At 42.3% G+C, this 21,443-nt stretch overlaps 2 protein-coding genes across 7 annotated transcripts; one reads left to right on the plus strand and one right to left on the minus strand.

The window, feature by feature from the left end:
* The first annotated feature begins 3,804 nt into the window (after positions 1 to 3,804).
* LOC139535473 (putative nuclease HARBI1) lies at positions 3,805 to 7,564 on the plus strand. Of its 5 annotated transcripts, none has more exons than XM_071334896.1 (11): positions 3,805 to 4,193; positions 4,531 to 4,601; positions 4,689 to 4,865; positions 4,956 to 5,017; positions 5,100 to 5,186; positions 5,274 to 5,315; positions 5,384 to 5,557; positions 5,637 to 5,672; positions 5,771 to 6,510; positions 6,607 to 6,718; positions 6,813 to 7,564. In XM_071334896.1, the coding sequence occupies exons 1-9, from the start codon at positions 4,036 to 4,038 to the stop codon at positions 5,846 to 5,848; spliced, it is 885 nt and encodes a 294-aa protein (XP_071190997.1). In that variant the 5' UTR covers positions 3,805 to 4,035; the 3' UTR covers positions 5,849 to 6,510; positions 6,607 to 6,718; positions 6,813 to 7,564. The 5 variants fall into 5 exon arrangements, with proteins under 5 accessions (XP_071190997.1, XP_071190998.1, XP_071190993.1 ...); XM_071334897.1 differs by having other exon boundaries at positions 5,771 to 6,325; XM_071334892.1 differs by having other exon boundaries at positions 3,805 to 4,601; positions 5,274 to 5,557; positions 5,771 to 6,325; positions 6,395 to 6,510.
* Positions 7,565 to 10,726: 3,162 nt separating this feature from the next.
* Positions 10,727 to 18,158, minus strand: LOC139535472 (TAR DNA-binding protein 43-like). Of its 2 annotated transcripts, XR_011667136.1 has the most exons (6): positions 17,380 to 18,158; positions 17,014 to 17,177; positions 13,849 to 13,989; positions 13,101 to 13,271; positions 11,947 to 13,006; positions 10,727 to 11,282 (listed from the first exon to the last, which is right to left on the minus strand). XR_011667136.1 is itself a non-coding variant. In XM_071334891.1 (5 exons), exons 1-5 carry the CDS (start codon positions 17,618 to 17,620, stop codon positions 12,506 to 12,508), a joined length of 1,218 nt encoding a protein of 405 aa, XP_071190992.1. In that variant the 5' UTR covers positions 17,621 to 18,158; the 3' UTR covers positions 10,727 to 12,505. The 2 variants fall into 2 exon arrangements, 1 of the variants encoding a protein (XP_071190992.1); XM_071334891.1 differs by having other exon boundaries at positions 10,727 to 13,006.
* Between the last annotated feature and the right edge of the window lie 3,285 nt (positions 18,159 to 21,443).

Raw genomic sequence — 21,443 nt, forward strand, 5'->3', positions numbered from 1 at the left:
GCTGGAAACGGCTGATTTTTAATGGAATATCTACATAGGCGTACAGAGGCCCATTATCAGCAACTATCACTCATGTGTTCCAATGGAAGGTTGTGTTAACTAATCCAATATTATCATTTTAAAAGGCTAATTGATCATTAGAAAACCCTTTTGCAATTATGTTAGCACAGCTGAAAACTGTTGTGCTGATTAAAGAAGCAATGAAACTGGCCTTCTTTAGACTAGTTAAGTATCTGGAGCATCAGCATTTGTGGGTTCGATTACAGGCTCAAAATGGCCAGAAACAAAGAACTTTCTTCTGAAACTCGTCGGTCTATTTTTGTTCTGAGAAATGAAGGCTATTCCATGTGAGAAATTGCCAAGAAAATGAAGATCTCGTACAACGCTGTGTACTACTCCCTTCACAGAACAACGCAAACTGTCTCTAACCAGAATAGAAAGAGGAGTGGGAGGCCCCGGTGCACAACTGAGCAAGAGGACAAATACATTAGAGTGTCTAGTTTGAGAAACAGACGCCTCACAAGTCCTCAACTGGCAGCTACACTAAATAGTACCCGCAAAACACCAGTCTCAACGTCAACAGTGAAGAGTCGACTCCGGGATGTTGGCCTTCTAGGCAGAGTTCCTCTGTCCAGTGTCTGTGTTCTTTTGCCCATCTTAATCTTTTCTTTTTATTGGCCAGTCTGAGATATGGCTTTTTCTTTGCAACTCTGCCTAGGCCAGCATCCCAGAGTCACCTCTTCACTGTTGACGTTGAGACTGGTGTTGTGTATTTCTGATCAATTTTATGTCATTTTAATGGACAAAAAATGTGCTATTCTTTCAAAAACAAGGACATTTCTAAGTGACCCCAAACTTTTGAACAGTAATATATATATATATACACAGTCCCTTCAGAAAGTATTCACACCCCTTAACTTGTTCTACATTTTGTCGTATTACAGCCTGAATTTAAAATAGATTAAATTGAGACTTTGTGTCACTGGCCTACACACAATACCCCATAATGTCAAAGTGGAATTATGTTTTTAGACATAAAAAATGAAATGCCTGGAGTCAATAATTATTCAAACCCTTTATTATGGCAAGACTAAATAAGTTCATGAGTAAACATTTGCCTAACATGTCACATAATAAGTTGCATGGACTCACTCTGTGTGCAATAATTGTGTTTAACGTGATTTTTGAATGACTACCTCAACTCTGTGCCCCACACATACAATTATTTTTAAAGTCCCTCAGTCAAGCAGTGAATTTCAAACACAGATTCAACCACAAAGACCAGGGATGTTTTCCAATGCCTTGCAAAGAAGGGCACCTATTGGTAGATGGGGAAAAAGCAGACATTGAATATCCCTTTGAACATGTTGAAGTTATTAATTACACTTTGGATGATGTATCAATGCTTCCTAACTTAGTTGCTGGAGAGGAAGGAACCCACTCAGGGAGTTCACCATGAGGCAAATGGTGACTTTAAAACAGTTACAGAGATTCATAACTGTGATAGGAGAAAACTGAGGACGGATCAACATTGTAGTTACTCCACAATACTAACCCCAAATGACAGAGTGAAACGAAGGAATACAGAATACAAATATACCAAAACAAGCATCCTGTGTAACACATTTGCAGCCGAAAGCCGACGTTTGTCTCTGGTGTTCAGAGATGCAGACAGCAATTTAGCGCAGGTAGTCCACTCTGTCTTCCTTCTGTTTTCCATAAACAAGACTGTGACATGGAAATATGTCAGTGTGGGACTCCCTAACCCTATAAAGGTGTGTATTAACAATTTTTGTGTAATTTAATGGAACTGACAGTCATGATCATGGGCTAACCCCACCCTACCGTGAGACATCCATCCATGTCTTCATCACTGGAAAATATCAACTTTATCATTTACAAATAGTGTTGTCAAACTATTTAATAATTTCTTGAAAATGTTAAATAAAACACTAATATACCTTGATTACATAAATATTCAACCCCCTGAGTCAATAAACGTCGGAATCACCTTTGGCAGCGATTACAGCTGTGAGTCTTTCTGGGTAAGTCTCTAAGAACTTTGCACACCTGGATTGTACAATATTTGCACATTGTTATTTTGTAATTCTTCGAGGTCTGTCAAGTTGGTTGTTGATCATTGCTAGACAGACATTTTCAAGGCTTGCCATAGATTTTCAAGCCGATTTAAGTCAGAACTGTGACTAGGCCACTCAGGAACATTCAATGTCATCTTGGTAAGCAACTCCAGTGTATATTGGCCTTGTATTTTAGGTTATTGTCCTGCTGATAAGTTAATTGGTCTCCCAGTGTCTGTTGGAAAGCAGACTGAACCAGGTTTTCCTCTAGGATTTTGCCTGTGCTTAGCTCTATTCCATTTATTTTTAATCGTAAAAAAAATCCCTACTCCTTGCCGATGACAAGCATACCCATAACATGATGCGGCCACTACCATCCTTGAAAATATGAAGAGTGGTACTCAGTGATGTGTTGTATTTGATTTGCCCCAAACATAACACTTCATTTTCAGGACATAAAGCTAATTTCTTTGCCACATATTGTGCAGTTTTACTTTTGTGCCCTATTGCAAACAGGATGGTTGTTTTGGAATATTTGTATTCTGTACAGGCTTCCTTCTTTTCACTCTATGATTTAGGTTAGTATTGTGGAGTAACTACAATGTTGTTGATCCATCCTCAGTTTTCTCCCATCACAGCCATTAACCACTGTAACTGTTTTAAAGTCACCATTGGCCTCATGGTGAAATTCCTGAGCGGTTTCCTTCCTCTCCGGCAACTGAGTTAGGAAGGATGCCTGTATCTTTGTAGTTACTGGGTATATTGATACCCCATCCAAAGTCTAATTAATAACTTTATCATGCTCAAAGGGATATTCTGCTTTTTTTACCCATCTACCAATAGGTGCCCTTCTTTGCAGGACATTGGACAACCTCCCTGGTCTTTGTGGTTGAATCTGTGTTTGAAATTCACTGCTCGACCGAGGGACCGTATTTCATTTTTTTATTGAATTAATTTGTAAAAATTTAGAAAAACCTAATTCCACTTTGACATTATGTGGTATTGTGTGACAAACTATTTAAATTGAATCCATTCTACATGCAGGCTGTAACACAACAAAATGTGGAAAAAGTCAAGGGGTGTGAATACTTTCTGAAGGCACTGCTCATATAAAGTGGTTAAAAGAGTATGTAAACATTATTAAAGTGACCAGTGTTCAATGACTCTATGTACATAGGGCAAAGCAGTCTCTAAGGTGCAGGGTAGAGTACCGGGTGGTAGCCAGCTAGTAACAGTGACTAAGGTTCAGGGCAGGGTACTGGGCGGAGGTCGGCTTCTGGTGACTATTTAACAGTCTGATAACCTGGAGATAGAAGCTGTTTGTCAGTTTCTCGGTCCCAGCTTTGATGCACCTGTACTATCTTCTACTTCTACATGGTAGTGGGGTGACCAGGCCGTGGCTCGGGTCCTTGATGATCTTCTTGACCTTCTTGTGACACAGGGCGCTGTAGATGTCCTGGAGGGCAGGCAGTGTGGCACCTATGATGTGTTGGGCTGACCGCACCACCACTGGAGAGCCCTGCGGTTGTGAACGGTGCAATTTCCGTACCAGGCGGTGTTGAGCCTTCTTCACCACACTGTCTCTGATGTCAGTGATGTGCACGCCCGAGAAACTTGAAGCTTTTGACACTGCAGCCTATCGATATGGACGGTGGCATGCACTCTCTGCAGTCCACGATCAGCTCCTTTGTTTTGTTGACGTTGAGATTATTTTCCTGGCGCAACTCAACCAGGGGCCTGTTGCACAAAAGTAGAATTAAGACATCCGGGATAAATGACTCAGCTGAGCTCAATGAAGCCAAAACATGTGCGTCCAGGCTTAATTGGTTGCACAAAGACCAAGCCAGGATGAGCAGACACGGATTCATTAAGCCAGGTGAAACCAATCCTGGATAGGTGCGCGCTCACGGCTCACTCAAATAGACCCCGCCACAGATCACAGATTAACTGATTTACCATGGCAACTAGAGCCGCGTACTTTTCCCCGTCGGAAGCACAAATCCTCATGGAGGCATACGAGGAGGTAAAAGATATAATTAAGAAGAAAGGCAACACCGCCACAGTGATAAAGCAAAGAGAAAAAGCGTGGCAAAGTATTGCAGACCGCCTGAATGCGTAAGTAGTGCACAATTACACACTCACCGCTCCGCTGAAACATCACAATTACAATTCAAATATTTAATTCACATCTCCAAAAATGCAGTTGTACTGTAATTATGAAACGGTTAAATTTTTAATTGAAATGCACTGCAGATATGAGTGAAATTGTGTAAAGTAACTCCATCACACTGTATAAAGCTATGATAAATTTTTTGATATTTTTACTGAAAACAAGACAAAAATACCAAGTAATTTTTTGCAGTGTGACTCCATTAAATGTGTGTGTGTGTGTGTGTGTGTGTGTGTGTGTGTGTGTGTGTGTGTGTGTGTGTGTGTGTGTGTGTGTGTGTAGATTAAACATGAACGGGCCAAAACGGACATGGCAGCAGGTCAAAATCAAATACAAGAACATTCTGCAGAATGGTATGGTCCCTGACTAATATTTAACAAAGCACAAGCATATATTGTACCCAGAAGGTGCCTGCTCACACATTGTCTGTACTGTTTTAGCAGTGAAAAAGAATACCCACAGACAAGGCACGGGTGGTGGGTCACCAAAGGCTGACCTTACCCCAGCAGAGGACATGGCCTTGGAGCTAAATAAAGGCAGGCCCGTCTTAGAGGGGATCCCTGGGGGGAAAGAGACGAGCATAGGTTCCTCCCAAGATGCCACCCGCTTCATTCAAGGTATGTCCTTCCATCTCTACATGGGATACAACCACATTCATATTGAATCAATTTGGACTGTCTGACTTTGGTTTACCTATTGCCTTGCAGTGTCTGGCAGCACTGTGTTCCTGTTAGAGCCACCAGCACAAGCACCAGACGATGCTGATCCAGTGAGTACTCCATCAAAGGCATACTGTAGGCCTGGCATGTCTTGTCTACTAGCTTCAATATGAATCCGATTAAATGTGATAGGGTGAAGGCCCCAGTGCAGCAGCAACAGCACATGATGGAGACGATGATGAGGAGGAGACCATCTCTCTGGATTCCAGAAGGCATGAGGTATCATGTTAAGACTGTGAAAGTACTATTTACTCTACAATGGTGAGGAGTCCTCATCAAAATCAAAAAATCTAATTTCTTTTACAGGACCCAGATGCTATACAGTGGGAAAACCAGCCTGGCAACATAGTGCGTATTAATAAAAGGACACCACATCCTGCCAAATTCCAGCTGCGCTAATTGTATTGTGTTCACAGAGCTCACAAGCTATCAGAAAGTTGTATGGCAACCACCTCCGGCGCCAAATAGAACTGGCAGACATAGACATTCAGTACAAGAAGAAAAAGATGGAAAATCTTGCACTGGAGTCCGAAATAAAAAAGAGGACAATTAGGAAACTGGACCTTGAAATAAAAAAACTTGAGAGGGAGGTGAGATATGCCTTCAATGTACACTGTATGCTAACTGTAACACAAATGTATTAATCATTATTTTTCTTTCCTCCCCCAGCTCCAAGAAGATGACACAGCTCAAAATAAAAATTTGGTATATTCTCGTAAAGTCAAGTGAGCCATGACATATGAGCTCTTATTGTGAGCACACAGGACGGTGGCATCTTTCTAAGTTTTTTTTTATTTTCCCAGCAATCAGTACAACCAAGTCATCGTTATAAGGCATCGCCCTCTTTTGCCCACCCCCCCAGCACCAGGTGTGGCCACTAGCCTATATGAAGGCCCAAAATTGTGTGTTCCTTTCTGCTCTGACAATGGCATGCCCATTCGTGCGAGATGTGGTGGATGAAGAAGCACTTGTGCTGAGGAGAGCCTTCAGGCGAGAAAGGGTCTTCAGGGACCGGTTGGACCCACTGGCCTTCCCTGATGACCATCTATATGAAAGATACAGGTTTTCTGCAGATGGCATCAGGTATCTATGCAGACTACTGGGTCCCAGGATTAAGCACCGCACTGCACGGAGCCATGCACTGAGTGTGGAGCAAATGGTTTGTGTGGCCTTGCGCTTTTTTGCTAGTGGAGCCTTCCTGTACTCAGTGGGGGATGCAGAACAGCTGAACAAGGCCACAATTTGCCGCACAATAAGGAGTGTGTGTCTGGCTATCAAAGCATTAGCAGATGTCTTCATCTCCTTCCCTGGCCACAGAAGACTCTGTGACATCAAAGAGGAGTTCTATAGGATTGCAGGTAAGAGGATCTACAAATTACAGGACAACTGTTAACACATAGTAGGATACTCATTACTTTGTGTGACAGGTTTCCCCAATGTCATTGGTGCAGTGGACTGCACACACATAAGGATAAAAGCCCCCTCAGGTGCCCATGAGGCCGATTTTGTGAATAGGAAATCCTTTCACAGCATTAATGTTCAGGTGAACATAACTTTTTGATATTGTCCATTGACGAACACTCTGCATTGCCAGTGATGTGCATTGATTGGTGTAATATTCCTCATCTTATGATTTCAGATGGTCTGCAATGCTGACTGTGTGATCAGCAATGTTGTGGCAAAATGGCCTGGCTCAGTCCATGACTCCAGAATCTTTCGGGCCTCTGAAATCTATCAGTGCCTATCACAAGGTAAGCCACACAACCCCTATTTATAACCATCATGGCTGTGTCAAGAATATCACTGTGTTTATGAGGTAGTAATGATGAGATTTTGTGTTGACAGGTGAATTCTCTGGTGTGTTGCTGGGAGACAGGGGGTATGGCTGCCAGCCTTTTCTCCTGACACCTTTCACAGACCCCCAGGAAGCACAGCAGGCCTACAACCATGCCCATGCCAGGACCAGGGCCAGAGTTGAAATGACCTTTGGCCTCCTGAAGGCACGCTTTCACTGCCTTCACAAATTAAGGGTCAGCCCTGTTAGGGCATGTGATATTACTGTGGCTTGTGCTGTCCTCCACAATGTGGCCTGCCTGAGGAAGGAGAGGGCCCCCAGAGTGCCACCAGCCATGGACTGGGACAATCCGGCAATCTTCCCTGATGACGACAGTGGTCGGCTGCTGAGGGACCAATATGTGTTGAATTATTTTAGTTAGTATGTGTGCTTTCAATTTTGGTTAAATATGTCCTGCGGTGGCAGAGGAATTTGGGTTTTTTTGGGTTCGTTTTTTGACGAATTTGGCCTCTTATGATGTTTGTGCGGTATACTGTGTGTAATACAAGGCTGCAGGGAGGCTACTGCATCCATTCATTTGTCTGTTCAGTTGATGTGTATGGATTTGTCCTGCATTTATTTTAGTGTGCAGACATGCAGGGTGTGTTATATACAGACCTTTGAATGTGTATGTATCATTTTGTATAATATGCTTGGATTCTGTGCTTTCCATCTTGTAGAGTCACTGTGACTTCAGTTTCGAAAGGAGCTGATGGTTTACCTGCTTTGTTTTGTCCTTATTCAATAAAGGAACATAATGTTACACATTGTGTTTTTATATTCATATGGAATGTGTATTTGTTTATATGACAGAGTACTAGGGCCACACTGAAGAAAAAGGATAAAGTCATAAATTTATGAGGCTGGTTCTTTCTGCAGAAAAGCTACATATTGTTTTTACAGTTTTGATACTTATGACAATGTGATACTTAATATTCTGGCACATCAGCATGTCTTTGTTTATGAAACCATACTGAAGTACAATTTCACGAAATGCCCCACATCTGTCATTTTAACAACTGTCCTCCTTTAAAACAACTGGTTACAATATTATGACTTGTGTTTTTTTCCCCTCTGTGGCCCTAATATTCTATCATTTTATATATAGCCTTATAGTCTATGGGAAACTGTAAATTATCTAATGATAGCAACATCATCTAAAAATCATTTTTTATCCAAAATCATTGAAATTAATGATCACAAACGTTTAAATAATAACAGTGGGTCTAGTTATATGTGATAACAATGTATAGTGAGCAGTGAAATAACTATTGGTTTCCATTTGTGGTGACTGCTGACTGACATTAGGGATGAGATTAAATAGATCCTGGAATTTAGCCTGGTCTGGAGCAGGCTAGCTCCACAGAATAAATCTCCATGGTAATTTATACCATAACATATCCTCCTGCCCCCTATCCATCTTTAGTGCAACCGGATTACGGATCAATTGAGCCAGGATCACCAAGATATCCTGGCTTAATCCCTTATCCTAGTTTTGTGCAACAGGCCCCAGGGCTCTAACCTCCTCGCTGTAGGCTGTCTCGTCATTGTTGGTAATCAGACTTACCACTGTTGTGTCATCAGAAAAATAGATGATTGAGTTGGAGACGTACATGGCACCATAGGTGAACAGGGAGTACAGGAGGGGGGTGAGCACATACCCCTGTGGAGCCCCCGTATTGAGGATCAGCGTGGCCTTCACCACTTAGGATAGGCCAGTCAGGAAAACCAGGACCCAGTTACACAGGGAGGGGTTCAGACCCAGGGCCCTGAACATTGTGATGTGCTTGGGGGGCACTATGGTGTTGAAGGCTGAGCTGTAGTCGATGAACAGCATTCTTACATAGGTACAGTATTTATCTTCTCCAGGTGGGATAGGGCAGTGGCAATTGTGTCGTCCGTGGATCTGCTGGGATGGTATGTGAATTGTATTGGGTCTAGGGGTACTGTATACAGTTAATAACAGTAAGTACAGTTATTTTAACAGTAACATTCCGTCTTAGAGCGTAACATTAATGCGTTCAAGCTAAGTACTTGGCAAATGACTGTCCCAGTTTAAGCAACATGTGTCCCGCATTGGAGGTTATCCGTAAACAGTTCTGACTAGATCTTCGTTTGCGTCGCTGAGCAGAGCCCAGTAAATCATGAAATCCAGTTGTTAGGTGCATGCCGCCATCTACTGTATTGGCTGTGTATCAGCCTACTATTCTGTAGTATGCATGAATTATTTTCACGTTGTGAAAGAAATCCTAACAGTCACTTGCTTCAATGGCTCCCTTTCCTAGTTTATTTTCCTGAATGACCACAGATGAATAGTCAGCAGTGTTGGAGAAGCTACTCAGAAAATAAAGTTTACCAAGCTACTTCATTTACTTCACACTAAAACTACCCTTAAAGGGAACATCCACTCAAAAACTATCTATTTTTCCATTAGTCCACTGTTAATACAGCCCCAACATGTTTTGCATGTCAGCAGTCAAATTGTCAAGATATTGGACTTTCAAGAATCAAAGTGTCACCGGCCACAAAATGACTTTGTGAAAATGTATCATAGCTAAATCTGAAATGTCATAGGTCTGCAAAGAACAGATAACTCTACAGTCAACGTTGACAGAATGTGGAATTGAGTCTATAAAACACAAAAAAATGTTTTAAGTGAGAATTAGGCAGATCGGAAAGTAAATTCTTGCCTACTTCGCCCAAATTTTATTTCTCAAAAAAAGTATTGTGTAGTACCAGTAGTTAGCTACACCCCTACATGGCAAAACTACTGAAACACTACCAAGTTTTGAATTTAGTTAAACTACCACCACACTACTTCAAAATGTAGGTTAATTACTATTTGAATTACATGTAGTTCACTACTCCCCAACACAGATGGTCAGACGAACATACATCGACTATCATGCCTCAGAAGTATCATCAATGAAAAGAAACGAAGGAACATGTAGAGAAAAGGAAGCGCTGCTGGGATACAATAGAACTTTGTAGGTAGAAGGTGATCTTTGGTAAAATGGTTAAATGGTCTCCAAAAACAAGGCAATTGCATAATTAGTTTTAAAACTATTTTGGTGCAGCTCGATGGTCAAAAGTATATTCTTCCCCTTGTCTCCTTTCCTTCGACTGTACTGTGGGGGGAAAAAACTTGGCAGGTGAAGATAACTTTCCCTTGGGCCTAGAGGTCATCATGGCTTTCACCCGCCCTGCTTTTTCAGAGTAATGCAGATGAGGGAGCGACAGGGAGAGGAATCCACTATACACAGAGATGCACACACAAAGTCTGCTTGTATGTTTCAGATGATTGACAGTATTCTTTATCTTTTAAGATATTTTTGCAAAGGCCTTTGCGAGGTAAAAGGTCTTCATTCAGTTTGCAGTGACGTTTTAAAATCTGTGTTTATTCAGACGGACAATCCTCCAGTTACAGATGAAGGACTTGATTTCCAGGCTCTCATTTATGCAGTGTACAGTTACATTCTTGCTGTTCAGAAGTAGGTAGGAAACAATTTGGCATCAACTGCACTGCAGGGTCAGTTGTAAACAGAATAACACGTTCATTCAACAGCATTACACATCTTTATGGAAACGTAAGGCAATACCACGCGGTTTCATCATTTGCTTCTGTTTCATAAAGTCAGATGAGTGCAACGACCTGGCAATGAAACTGTCGTCGTCTGACAATGTATTCGCCTTTCTTGTAACTTCACACAAAGGAAGAGGGAAGAGTTTGTCAGCACGAACCAGGAGCAGACAAAGAGTGCAGGGAAGAACAAGGCTACGGAGGCTATTGAGTAGGAAGGAGCAACATTCTAGAGCTAAGAGGCTACCCTAGTACTAAGTGAATAGGTTCTATTATGCAGACACTACTAGGTAACGGCGGCAATTATACTAATATTGCACATTAAAGGGCATCAACTGGCTCAACCAACATGTAGAATAAATTTATTAATTATCATCCATCAAGTGGTACAGTGAGAATATATTAATTGGCTGAAATGTAAGAGCACGGTTTCAACTTCATCTCCACAAACAGGTTATACTAAAAAATCTGTTCAATAAAAAATATTATTAAAAATAGGACAACTGGTGTTTCCATTTAGCTTCATTTCAACACATGCCATAGCATCCTTTATGGACACTATTTCCCAGTGTGCAAATCTGAAATAACATAACCTGTTCATTATTTGTCTTATGTCCCAAAGAATACATTAGACATAATAAATGACTCTTCTGCCCAAATAATGCATTCACGTTCATTTAAAATGAAGCCCATTGAAGAAGAAGAAAAAAATAATTGGTTATATCTGACAGAATAGATCATAAATGTATCCAAACTTACTACCCAATTCTGACTCCTTTTAAGTTGGCATAAATATAAGAGGCCCCATTTCAAGCCTGTGAGGACTTCTGTCTTCATCCTTCAGGACACTGACTCCAGTCTGGGTTCAGATGGAAACCTCGGCCAGCAGTGTCCAAGGTCCCTAGATATGTGAATTAAGTTAGATTTGACAATTCAAATGACACAAAAGTAACTAGTATTCAAATAAACATAACTATTCAAACATTTTATTAGAGACCTCCATTTCACATATCTAAAACACACCGGAGAATCACACACTGGGAAACATTTGACAACCACACCACGTTCTCACACCATCACTCACGTCCCCAGTGTCCTCAGCAGGTGTCATCCACATCAAAGTTCACACATAGAGAGCATCAATAACAAGGAAAGAAACCACACACACCATACAGCACTCAGGTCATGTAGGTTATATAATACAAGACAAATATTCAGCACAACATTCCACACTACATTTGGGTACCACTTCTGCACTTGATCAATATACTACAGGAGGGTGGGACAAATTGCAAAGAGAGATCTTGAAGTACTAGTAAATGAAAGTCCATTTAGGGGAGGGGGGGGCTTGTAGCATCTGCAGATTCCATTCACACTCACATCAGCAGTCAAATTGGGCTCTTTCATCGCACAACCAGTCCGTTTCACGCTTTCTTTTTCTCTCTCTGTTCGCTCACTCATCGATTCACTCTTCGCCACAAGCCATCCTCAATCGCACTCACGAGTTCTTAATGTCAGTTGCGCAGTTCTTTCCATTAAAAAGTGGATAAAAATTAAACACCCACCGTCTCTTAGAACATGCGGAGTGAAGCCGTTCTTTGATGGCAAAGCATTTATAGATGGAAGAGAGTGATATTGACATCACCCAAAGAATGCTGCCAAAGAGGAGCTTCTTCCCGGGAAAATGGAAGAGAGGTGAACTGCAGAAGAGATTGTAGTGAAGGCTTTTCCATTTAACTAGAGACTGAAAATAAAGTTGCACTTAAAACATTTAAGTTTCAACCAGATTCTTTCCAATGCAAGATTGTTGTCAAATATATGGATGGATGGTGAACCAGTGATTTCTCATGCATTCAGAAACATCACAACTCACAATGCATGCATCAAAGAATCCAGTTGAAAATAAGTCAGGATATAACAAACTTAAGAACAAATAAATTTGACTTCAAAAGTAGCACTACTCGGGTAAACAATAAATCACTTCAAACACTTTCTAAATTAATCTTGAGTCTTTCTTTCTCCAAATATACAAAACAGCCTTCACAAAAGCGTTTAAGTATCAGATACACATAACACCAGAAATAAATTAGGAAAAAGACATCTCACAATACTTACCAAACTATTTCACATACCCCACCCAGAAGACTTGGACTCCATACTGGAGCCAAATCCTGAGCTAAACCCACTACCACTGGCTGTTGCGTTAGAACCGGTACCCCAACCTAGACTGGCTGAGTTGGTGCCGTAGTTACTGTTGCCTGTGCTGTAGGCCTGGCTCTGATCCCTGGTGGAGTTAGTCTGCCCAGTGGAGGCGGTGCCTGAGGTGGCAGTTTGCCCTTGCTGACTAGCCAACATACCCATCATTCCCCAACTGCTCTGTAGGGCAGCCTGAGCAGCAGCCATCATGGCAGGGTTCAGACTAAAGTTGCCAAAATTAGCCATATTACTACTGGCGCTGGTCCCTAACCCTGTGCGGTTACTACCAAAGCCCTGAGCCCCAAACCCGTTTCCAAACCGCCCTGCTCGCTCCGTCATCTGCCTACTGCCGTGCTTTGGCTCAGCATTTGAGATGTGCACGCTGACCCCCTTAATAATCAGGTCCTCTCCACATAGGGAACTGGCAACCTGGAGAGAAGACATGCGGGTCAGTCTGACATTAAAGGGGCAACTCAGCAGATGGCAAATAGAACAAGGTCTTTGAATTTGCGGTGGCACCTACCTGGTCATCGGCAAAGCTGACGAAGGCAAAGGCACGGAAGGGCTTGGGGATGAAGACGTCAGTGACCTCACCATACTGCATGAAGAACTGTCGCAGTTCATCAGCGGACAAGTCTTCAGTGCAACGGCCTACAAACACTTTCCTGCTTCTCATGGGCTCATCTGGGCCTTGCTGTTTTACAAAGAAATGGAAAGGTTCACGCATTAACAATATAGCAAACATTAGGAACACCTTCCTATTATTGAGTTGCACCCTTCCCCCCCAAAACAGCCTCAATTCGTCAGGGCATGGAATCTCCAAGGTATCGGAAGCATTCCACAGGGATGCTGGCCCATGTTGACTCCAATGCTTCCCACAGTTGTGTCAAGATGGCTGGACGTCCTTTGGGTGGTGGACCATTCTTGACACACATGGAAACTGTTGAGTGAAATACCCAGCGGTGTTGCAGTTCTTGACACAAACCGGTGCGCCTGGCACCTACCACCATACCCCCCCGCTCAAAGGCACTTATCTTTTGCCTTGCTCATTCACCCTCTGAATGACACGCACACAATCCATGTCTCAATTGTCTCAAGGCTTAAAAATGATTCTTTAACCTGTCTCCTCCCCTTCATCTACACTGATTTGAAGTGGATTTAACAAGTGAAATCAATAAGGGATCATAGGTTTCACCTGAATTCACATCTGAAACAAGTGCTCTTGCCGTTAATAATCCACGTAACACACCATACAGAAACAAAACACCTACCTTGGAGTTGGGGAGTTTGCAGTCACACCATCTTCCATCAATCATGTGGCGTTGTGAGATCACTTTGTCTTGAGTCTCATACTCAGTAAACCTCACAAAGCCAAACCCCTTTGAGTTTCCAGTCTTCACATCTCGTTTCACCTGTGAAGAGGAGCATGTAGTGAAGGCACCACAGACATACCAAGGCATTGCACACTAAAGAGGAACTGACCAGATTTAGCAACATCAAAAACAAAATTTATATTCTTATCACATACAACCTCGGAAAGAATGACAAATTTCTCATTTTGCAACAAGCAGAGCACATATCTGGTTTGGAAATGACGTAGAGTCAGGTATTTGTGAAAAATCTAGAGTGAAATGAATGGGAAAGTGGCCGTGCGTTTGGGCAATTAATAGACACTGCAGTGAATAAAAGAAATGTCAGTGTTGTCCAGGTCGACTCTACACAGACCAGTGCGCCATAACCAATCACAGCTAGAGTTGGCCTATTATGAAAATAGGCCATGCCAAACAGTCCGATGCCATTCACGTTGATGTTGCACTACTACACTGTTTACATGCAGCAGGAGAACTCAACTTTGGTTAGAAAGCAGTAGCAAAATTCACAAGAAACCGGAATGGTTTTCTGCAAATATATAATACCACGGCAGTCTTACTTCTGAGAACTTCATATTGATCAAAAAACCAACAGGTGGCCTCCCGAGTGGCGCAGAGGTCTAAGGCACTGCATTGCAGTGCTAGCTGTGCCACTAGAGAATGGGTTCTGTCGCAGCCGGCTGCGACCGGTAGGCCCATGGGGCAGCGCACAATTGGCCCAGCGTTGTCCGGGTTAGGGTTTGGCCGGCAGGGATATCCTTGTCTCATCGTGCACTAGCGACTCCTGTGGCGGGCCGGGCGCAGTGTACGCTGACACAGTCGCCAGGTGTACGGTGTTTCCTCCCGACACATTGGTGCGGCTGGCTTCCGGGTTGGATGGGCATTGTGTCAAGAAGCAGTGCGGCTTGGTTGGGTTGTGTTTCGGAGTACACATGGCCCTCAACCTTCGCCTCTCCCGAGTCCGTACGGGAGTTGCAGCGATGAGACAAGACTAACTACTACCAATTGGATACCACGAAATTGGGGAGAAAAATTAAAAACAGGTATGCTCTCTCCCTCAGTTGCCGATGCACAACAGAACGATGTTAGCCAGAGCCAGATGAGCCAAAATCTAGCACAGGGAATGATAGATAAAACCTAACTATTTCTGTCAAAATTGCACCGTGAATACAATGAGGAATAGTAGGCTACCCTGCCCCATAATAACACACATTTTAACAAGTGGATGGATTTACAGCTTGCCTGCCTGCTCAGTGCTAATTTCATCCATGTCAAATACATTTTGACTGACAACTAGGAGATATGCTAACAGTTGTTCAAGTTTGAGTAAATGAGTAGCCATCTTAAACTAATGAGTGAGTCACATTTCTTAGCCAACCAAGTGACACCTCAATCCCAATCGCTGTAGCCACCAAAGCTGACACTTCCAGGTAATAACCTCCAGCAGCTATCTAGGTAACAATACAGGCAAAGATTCTTATAACTAACCCAAGAGACCACAGCCTATCATTTCCAATGGAAAGAAATGTGTCAGTGGGCAGAACAAGCAAGGAGGGAGGCAGAGCCAAGCATGAGCTAGCAAGATCCTAATGGCGTGTTCTAGCATGTATCTGCATATTTCTGTTAGCGAACGCCTTCTCTGTGAAGTGCGCATGTGCAATAACTCAATTTACCCTTCAACTCCTAAACAATGCTATTTTTACTTTGGAAAAGGGTAAAAATCTACAAAAAACTTTGTCCATTTTTGGCAACAGACTCTAGTTTTTGCAACAGAAAACTGCACTGAGATCAAATGTTTCATCAACGGCCAAAACACATCACCTCCAACTGGGCTTCCTCTCATCAACGTATCTGGTAGTGAGTAGAAACGCCTACTGTATGCTTCACACATACATCCGGTGAAATATCTGGCACATTGTTCTGTGGTACAAGGCTCCATGTCATTAGGTTTTAGCTAGCTAGATGACTTGGCTATCAAGTCATATTGCTAGCTTGCTAAATAAGTAGGCCTACATAAATAGATACGCTATAGCCTTAGCTACATACTGCATATGATTGTGTTGAGATTCCCAATCAGGTTTTGTCTAAAATATTGTTATATTTTACCTTTATTTAACCAGGTAGGCCAGTTGAGAACAAGTTCTCATTTACAACTGCGACCTGGCCAAGATAATGCAAAGCAGTGCGACAAAAACAGTCTTACACATGAGATAAACAGTCAATAACACAATAGAAAAATCTGTATACAGTGTGTGCAAATGAAGTAAGGAGGTAAGGCAATAAATAGGCCAATAGTGGCAAAGTAATTACAATTTAGCAATTTACACTGGAGTGATATGTGCAGATGAGGATGTGCAAGAAGAAATACTGGTGTACAAAAGAGCAGAAAAACAAAAACAAATATGGGGATGAGGTAGGTAGTTGGATGGGCTATTTACAGATGGGCTGTGTACAGCTGCAGCGGTCGGTAAGCTGCTCTGACAGCTGACCCTTAAAGTTAGTGAGGGAGATAAGTCTCCAACTTCAGTGATTTTTGCAATTCTTTCCAGTCATTGGCAGCAGAGAACTGTAAGGAAAGTCGGCCAAAGGAGGTGTTGGCATTGGGGATGACCAGTGAAATATACATGCTGGAGCGCATGCTATGGGTGGGTGTTGCTATGGTGACCAGTGAGCTGAGAGGCAGTGAAACAGTACAGTCCCTGAATGACTAGGGGCAGCCAACACACTAGCTGTGATTTAGAAACTGATAGGACTATTTAGACTATCGAGCTATTCATTGTTGAATTTTATTAATCATGCATTGGCTGCATCCATTTAATTCTGCCAACAAAACCTTACTATATGTAATGGAAGGTTGAGTGAAAAACCTTCTTTTTTTTTTACTCTTAAAAAGTTTGTTTTGAAGCATAAACTGAATTTGACATTTTAGACCGATACGATTATGCATTTGTTTTATAAAATGGTTAAAACAGTGTCAGTTCCAATTTAAAGCTGGGAGAACAAAAATAGTGAAGGTACCTGAAAGAAACATCTGCAAAGAACAACGTCGCAAATTTGCAACTGTACCTGCACCATGATGACTTCCCCAAAGGTGCTGAAGTAATCTTTCAGGTCCTGCTCAGTTGTCTTCCATGGCAACCCCAGTACAATCAGATCAGATGTCTTCATGTCACCTCTCTTCATCTTCACAGCAGAGGCGGCATCGATCTCGTCCATTTTCCTTTTATTGTCTGAAATAGTGTGGTAGGGATCATCATTCATTCCTTGATGTAGCACTTGAGACTGACATTTGCCTAGTTAGATATGCATCATGTGGAATGAGTATAGCTAAGGAACCTTTCAATCTTTAATTGAGTATGTAAATATTATAATACAATTGTCCACTAGTTGGTGGCTAATTAAAATAAACATGTCATAGTTTAGTCATCATACCTTTGGGATAATTGACGACATAGACCAGATTGCCCCAGCCGTTCTCAGGCGCATGAAGAATCCCTTCCACCAAACGGACCCCTCTCATGCACTGTGAAACAGGACTCCTGAATCGTAGGCCGCAGGCCCCAGGAAACTGAGCTGCCACGGTAGAAAGCAACACAGAGCCATCATCCTCAGATGGGATCTCCATGGGCTCCTCATTCTCTTCTTCGGCCACACGAATGTACAACTCTGCCATTTGTACCGTTTCTCAGTCAAAAACACTGCACTGGCTATGTAAAGTTAGCGCTCTACTCACTTCGATATGCCCGACGACTAGTTGATTAATACAAAAATAGTCCCGAAAATACACCGCGGTTTATAAAATAAAAATCAGTTCAGATGTTGAAATGGACGCTGCTTAAATGAAATTGTATTTAAACGATTTAGTTAACTAGATCTCGTGAGATATTCAAGCAAACGAACCTGCCTCGGTCACACTCCGTGTTCCTTTGTTAGGTTAGTTAGCTTGCTCTGTCATCTACACCGGACGACCTAGCTTTAGCAATGGGGCTTTCAGTGAGCTAACGGCGTCTCGTGCCGTGTTGGTCCTAAAAGTTGAAATTTCGTCCAAGAAATTTGAAATCGAGCAATCGTATAATTAACGTTAAGTCTTAACTAAGATTTTCTAAAGTAGCATACACGTAATACTGCGCGTTTAGAGCAAATATTCAAACTCAAACACACCTGCGACGAAAATAAACACGCTATTCTTTCCGATCAAAATGGCATCATCATGGAGGAAGTGTGTCATTATCTCGGATCATCTCATTGTAAAAAGGAGAGGGGGTGTTGTGCAGCTAGGAAATAACAGAAACTGATAAATAATTATTTCCAGGCAAATGTTACACATTTTTTACTATGATCTCGGTAAACGTATTTGTGTAAAATAATTTACTTGTGTAAATGATAACCACAGAGATGCATAGTCGATAACTACTGCGGCGTCCTCCCTATGTAAAGATTTGATAAACCCAGTTTTTCAAACTTAATTATGAGTTCCTGTGACAACTGGGACCCGGGAACAACTAGGCGTCAACTTGAACGCCTTCTTTCATGCCAGACATGAACTCCAGGCTACTGCTCATCTCTTTGTGTTGTTAGCCAGAAACGTATTAATTTCTTCCTTAAAAAAACACAGTCATGCGAAGCACAAATAAAACATCACAAATCAACCAGAAAAACATTCCTCACAAACTTTGTTCCAGCAATACGGTGCATTAAAACCAAAAGCATATTTACTTAGCTCAGGGAGACGATAGGAACTCAGGTGTCTATATTTCAACAGCAAAGTTAGATAGGAAGTTTATGAAGTATGGGCCTTGTAAACACCATAATCAAAAACTGGTTGACTGAATAATCTGCTTCCTACTGCTTAGAGAAAGGCACGATCTGTAAGTAAGCATACTATACGGTGCCTTCGGAAAGTATTCAGACCCATTGACCTTTTCCACATTGACCTTATTCTAAAATTGATTAAATATTTTTTTTTCAGCAATCTACACACAATACCCCATAATGCCAAAGCGAAAACAGGCTTTTAGAAAACAGGTTTTTAAAAAACATAAATACCTTATTTACAATAAGTATTCAGATCCTTTGCTGTGAGATGCAAAATTCAGCTCAGGTGCATCCTGTTTCCATTGATCATCCTTGAGATGTTTCTACAACTTGATTGGAGTCCACATGTGGTAAATTACATTTATTGGACATGATTTGGAAAGGCACACACCTGTTTATATAAGGTCCCACAGTTGACAGTGCATGTCAGAGCAAAAACCAAGCTATGAGGTCGAAAGAATTGTGCGTAGAGCTCCAAGACAGGATTGTGTTGAGGCACACATCTGGGGAAGGGTACCAAAACATTTCTGCAGCATTGAAGGTCCCGAAGAACACAGTGGCCTCCATCATTCTAAAATGGAAGAAGTTTGGAACCACCAAGGCTGCCCGGCCAAACTGAGCAATCGGGGGAGAAGGACATTGGTCAGGGAGGTGACCAAGAACTCGATGGTCACTCTTACAGAGCTCTAGAGTTCCTCTGTGGAGATGGGAGAACCTTCCAGAAGGACAACCATCTCTACAGCACTCCACCAATCAGGTCTTTATGGTAGAGTGGCCAGGCGGAAGCCACTCCTCAGTAAAAGGCATATGACAGCCCGCTTGGAATTTGGCAAAAGGCACCTAAAGACTCTCAGACCATGAGAAACAAGATTCTCTAGTCTGATGAAACCAAGATTGAACTCTGGTCTGAATGCCAAGCATTACGTCTGTAGTAAACCTGGCACCATCCCTACGGTGAAACATGGTGGTGGCAGCATCATGCTGTGGTGATGTTTTTCAGCGGCAGGGACTGGGAGACTAGTCAGGATCGAGGCAAAGATGAAGGGAGCAAAGTACAGAGAGATCCTTGATGAAAACCTGCTCCAGAGCATTCAGGCCTCAGACTGGGGTGAAGGTTCACCTTCCAACAGGACAATGACCCTAAGCACACAGCCAAGACAATGCAGGTGTGGCTTCGGGACAAGTCTCTAAATGTCCTTGAGTGGCCCAGCCAGAGCCCGGACTTGAACCTGATCAAAAATCTCTGGAGAGACCTGAAGATATCTGTACAGCAACGCTCCCCATTCAACCTGAGAGAGCTTGAGAGGATCTGCAGAGCAGAATGGGAGAAACTCCCCAAATACAGGTGTGCCAAGCTTGTAGCTTCATACCCACGAAGACTCGATGCCATAATCACTGCCAAAGGTGCTTCAACAAAGTACTGAGTAAAGGGTCTGAATACTTATGTAAATGTGATAGTTAAGGTTTTTTTTAAACCTTTTTTGCTTTGTCATTATGTGGTATTGTGTGTAAATTGATGAGGCGGGAAAAACAATTTGATCCATTTTAGACTAAGGCTGTAATGTAACAAAATGTGGAAAAAGTCAAGCGGTCTGAATACTTTCCAAATGCACTGTATACAGGGTCAGTTCTATTACCATATTTACAATGGGCAGGGATACTGGAGTGATGGAGGTAGATCATTACACATGTCTTTTAGATTGTCTGAAACCTGCATTTCCCAAACATAATTTAGGTCACCCAGGATAATAACTTCTGATTTAATAAAAGAAGACAAACCTGTTAACTCCTCAAGTGCACGAAGGTTAGACGAGGGAGGACGGTAGACCCTTATAACAGTTATGGATACATATTTCACCAGACAAAGGCTTAAAGATAGTAGCAAATATTTTTGGGAAAGGGAAATGGCCACTATACCACCTCTACCCTGTCTGTCAGCTCTGAACACATTATAAACCTCAATATTAAAATCAGAGTCCAGAATGTCCCCAGAGATCCAAGTTTCCGTCAATACCAGAATGTCCGGATTCATCTGCATAGCCTAGATCTTGATGTAATCCAGGAAGTAAGATCCTAATGTAAAGATGCATCAACCTAAGTCCTTTACGGTTTTTGAAGTCACTTGGGGTCTCCAACTCAAACAAGCTACGTTCAATAGGTGGTTGCAGGCCCTGTCTGATGGTTGGTATGGTAATAAGATTGCATAAAACAGCACCATTTGGTCTATCCTATTAGTAATAAAGGAAGGAGTCGAAATTGGAATTACTTTTCCAAGGTTAGCACCATAGGGCCTGATGCCGCAGCCAATGTCAATATGGGGAACTCTTAGAGTAACCAATGATGGAATGTTATAAACGGACTTACATGGACTTTGGTTGCTATCGTGAAACAGGCCAAGCCCTCTACGTGATTTGAAAATTGAGGGGGTATTCAAGTTTATGGAATTCACATTTAAAAAGTAAGGGCGGGTGAGATGGGAGGGGAGAGGTGACTTCATTAGGGAGGGATCTCTGCAGGGCAGGCCTGGCCAGTCAGTCGGAGAGTGGCGACACGGTGGCGAGGCAGTGGCACGACGACCAGGCTGAGGAGTAGAAAAGGAAAAGGTCTTGTGATGGAACAGAACCTATCCAGGACTCCAATGTCTTGTGATGGAAATCTCTTGTGTTTATGTGATCATAGTA

This window comes from Salvelinus alpinus, chromosome 12 (genome assembly GCF_045679555.1).
Source record: "Salvelinus alpinus chromosome 12, SLU_Salpinus.1, whole genome shotgun sequence".
Taxonomy (NCBI): Eukaryota; Metazoa; Chordata; class Actinopteri; order Salmoniformes; family Salmonidae; genus Salvelinus; species Salvelinus alpinus.

Excerpts from the sequence above, each read along its gene's own strand:
- LOC139535472 (XM_071334891.1), bottom strand. The coding sequence starts at position 17,620 with ATGGCAGAGTTGTACATTCGTGTGGCCGAAGAAGAGAATGAGGAGCCC. Across the intron at positions 13,272-13,848 it reads GCAAACTCCCCAACTCCAAG|CAAGGCCCAGATGAGCCCAT; the intron begins GTAGGTGTTTTG and ends TTTGTAAAACAG. Across the intron at positions 13,007-13,100 it reads TCAGCTTTGCCGATGACCAG|GTTGCCAGTTCCCTATGTGG; the intron begins GTAGGTGCCACC and ends TCTTCTCTCCAG.
- LOC139535473 (XM_071334892.1), top strand. The coding sequence starts at position 5,854 with ATGAAGGCCCAAAATTGTGTGTTCCTTTCTGCTCTGACAATGGCATGC. Across the intron at positions 6,326-6,394 it reads GGAGTTCTATAGGATTGCAG|GTTTCCCCAATGTCATTGGT; the intron begins GTAAGAGGATCT and ends TTTGTGTGACAG. Across the intron at positions 6,719-6,812 it reads CTATCAGTGCCTATCACAAG|GTGAATTCTCTGGTGTGTTG; the intron begins GTAAGCCACACA and ends TTGTGTTGACAG.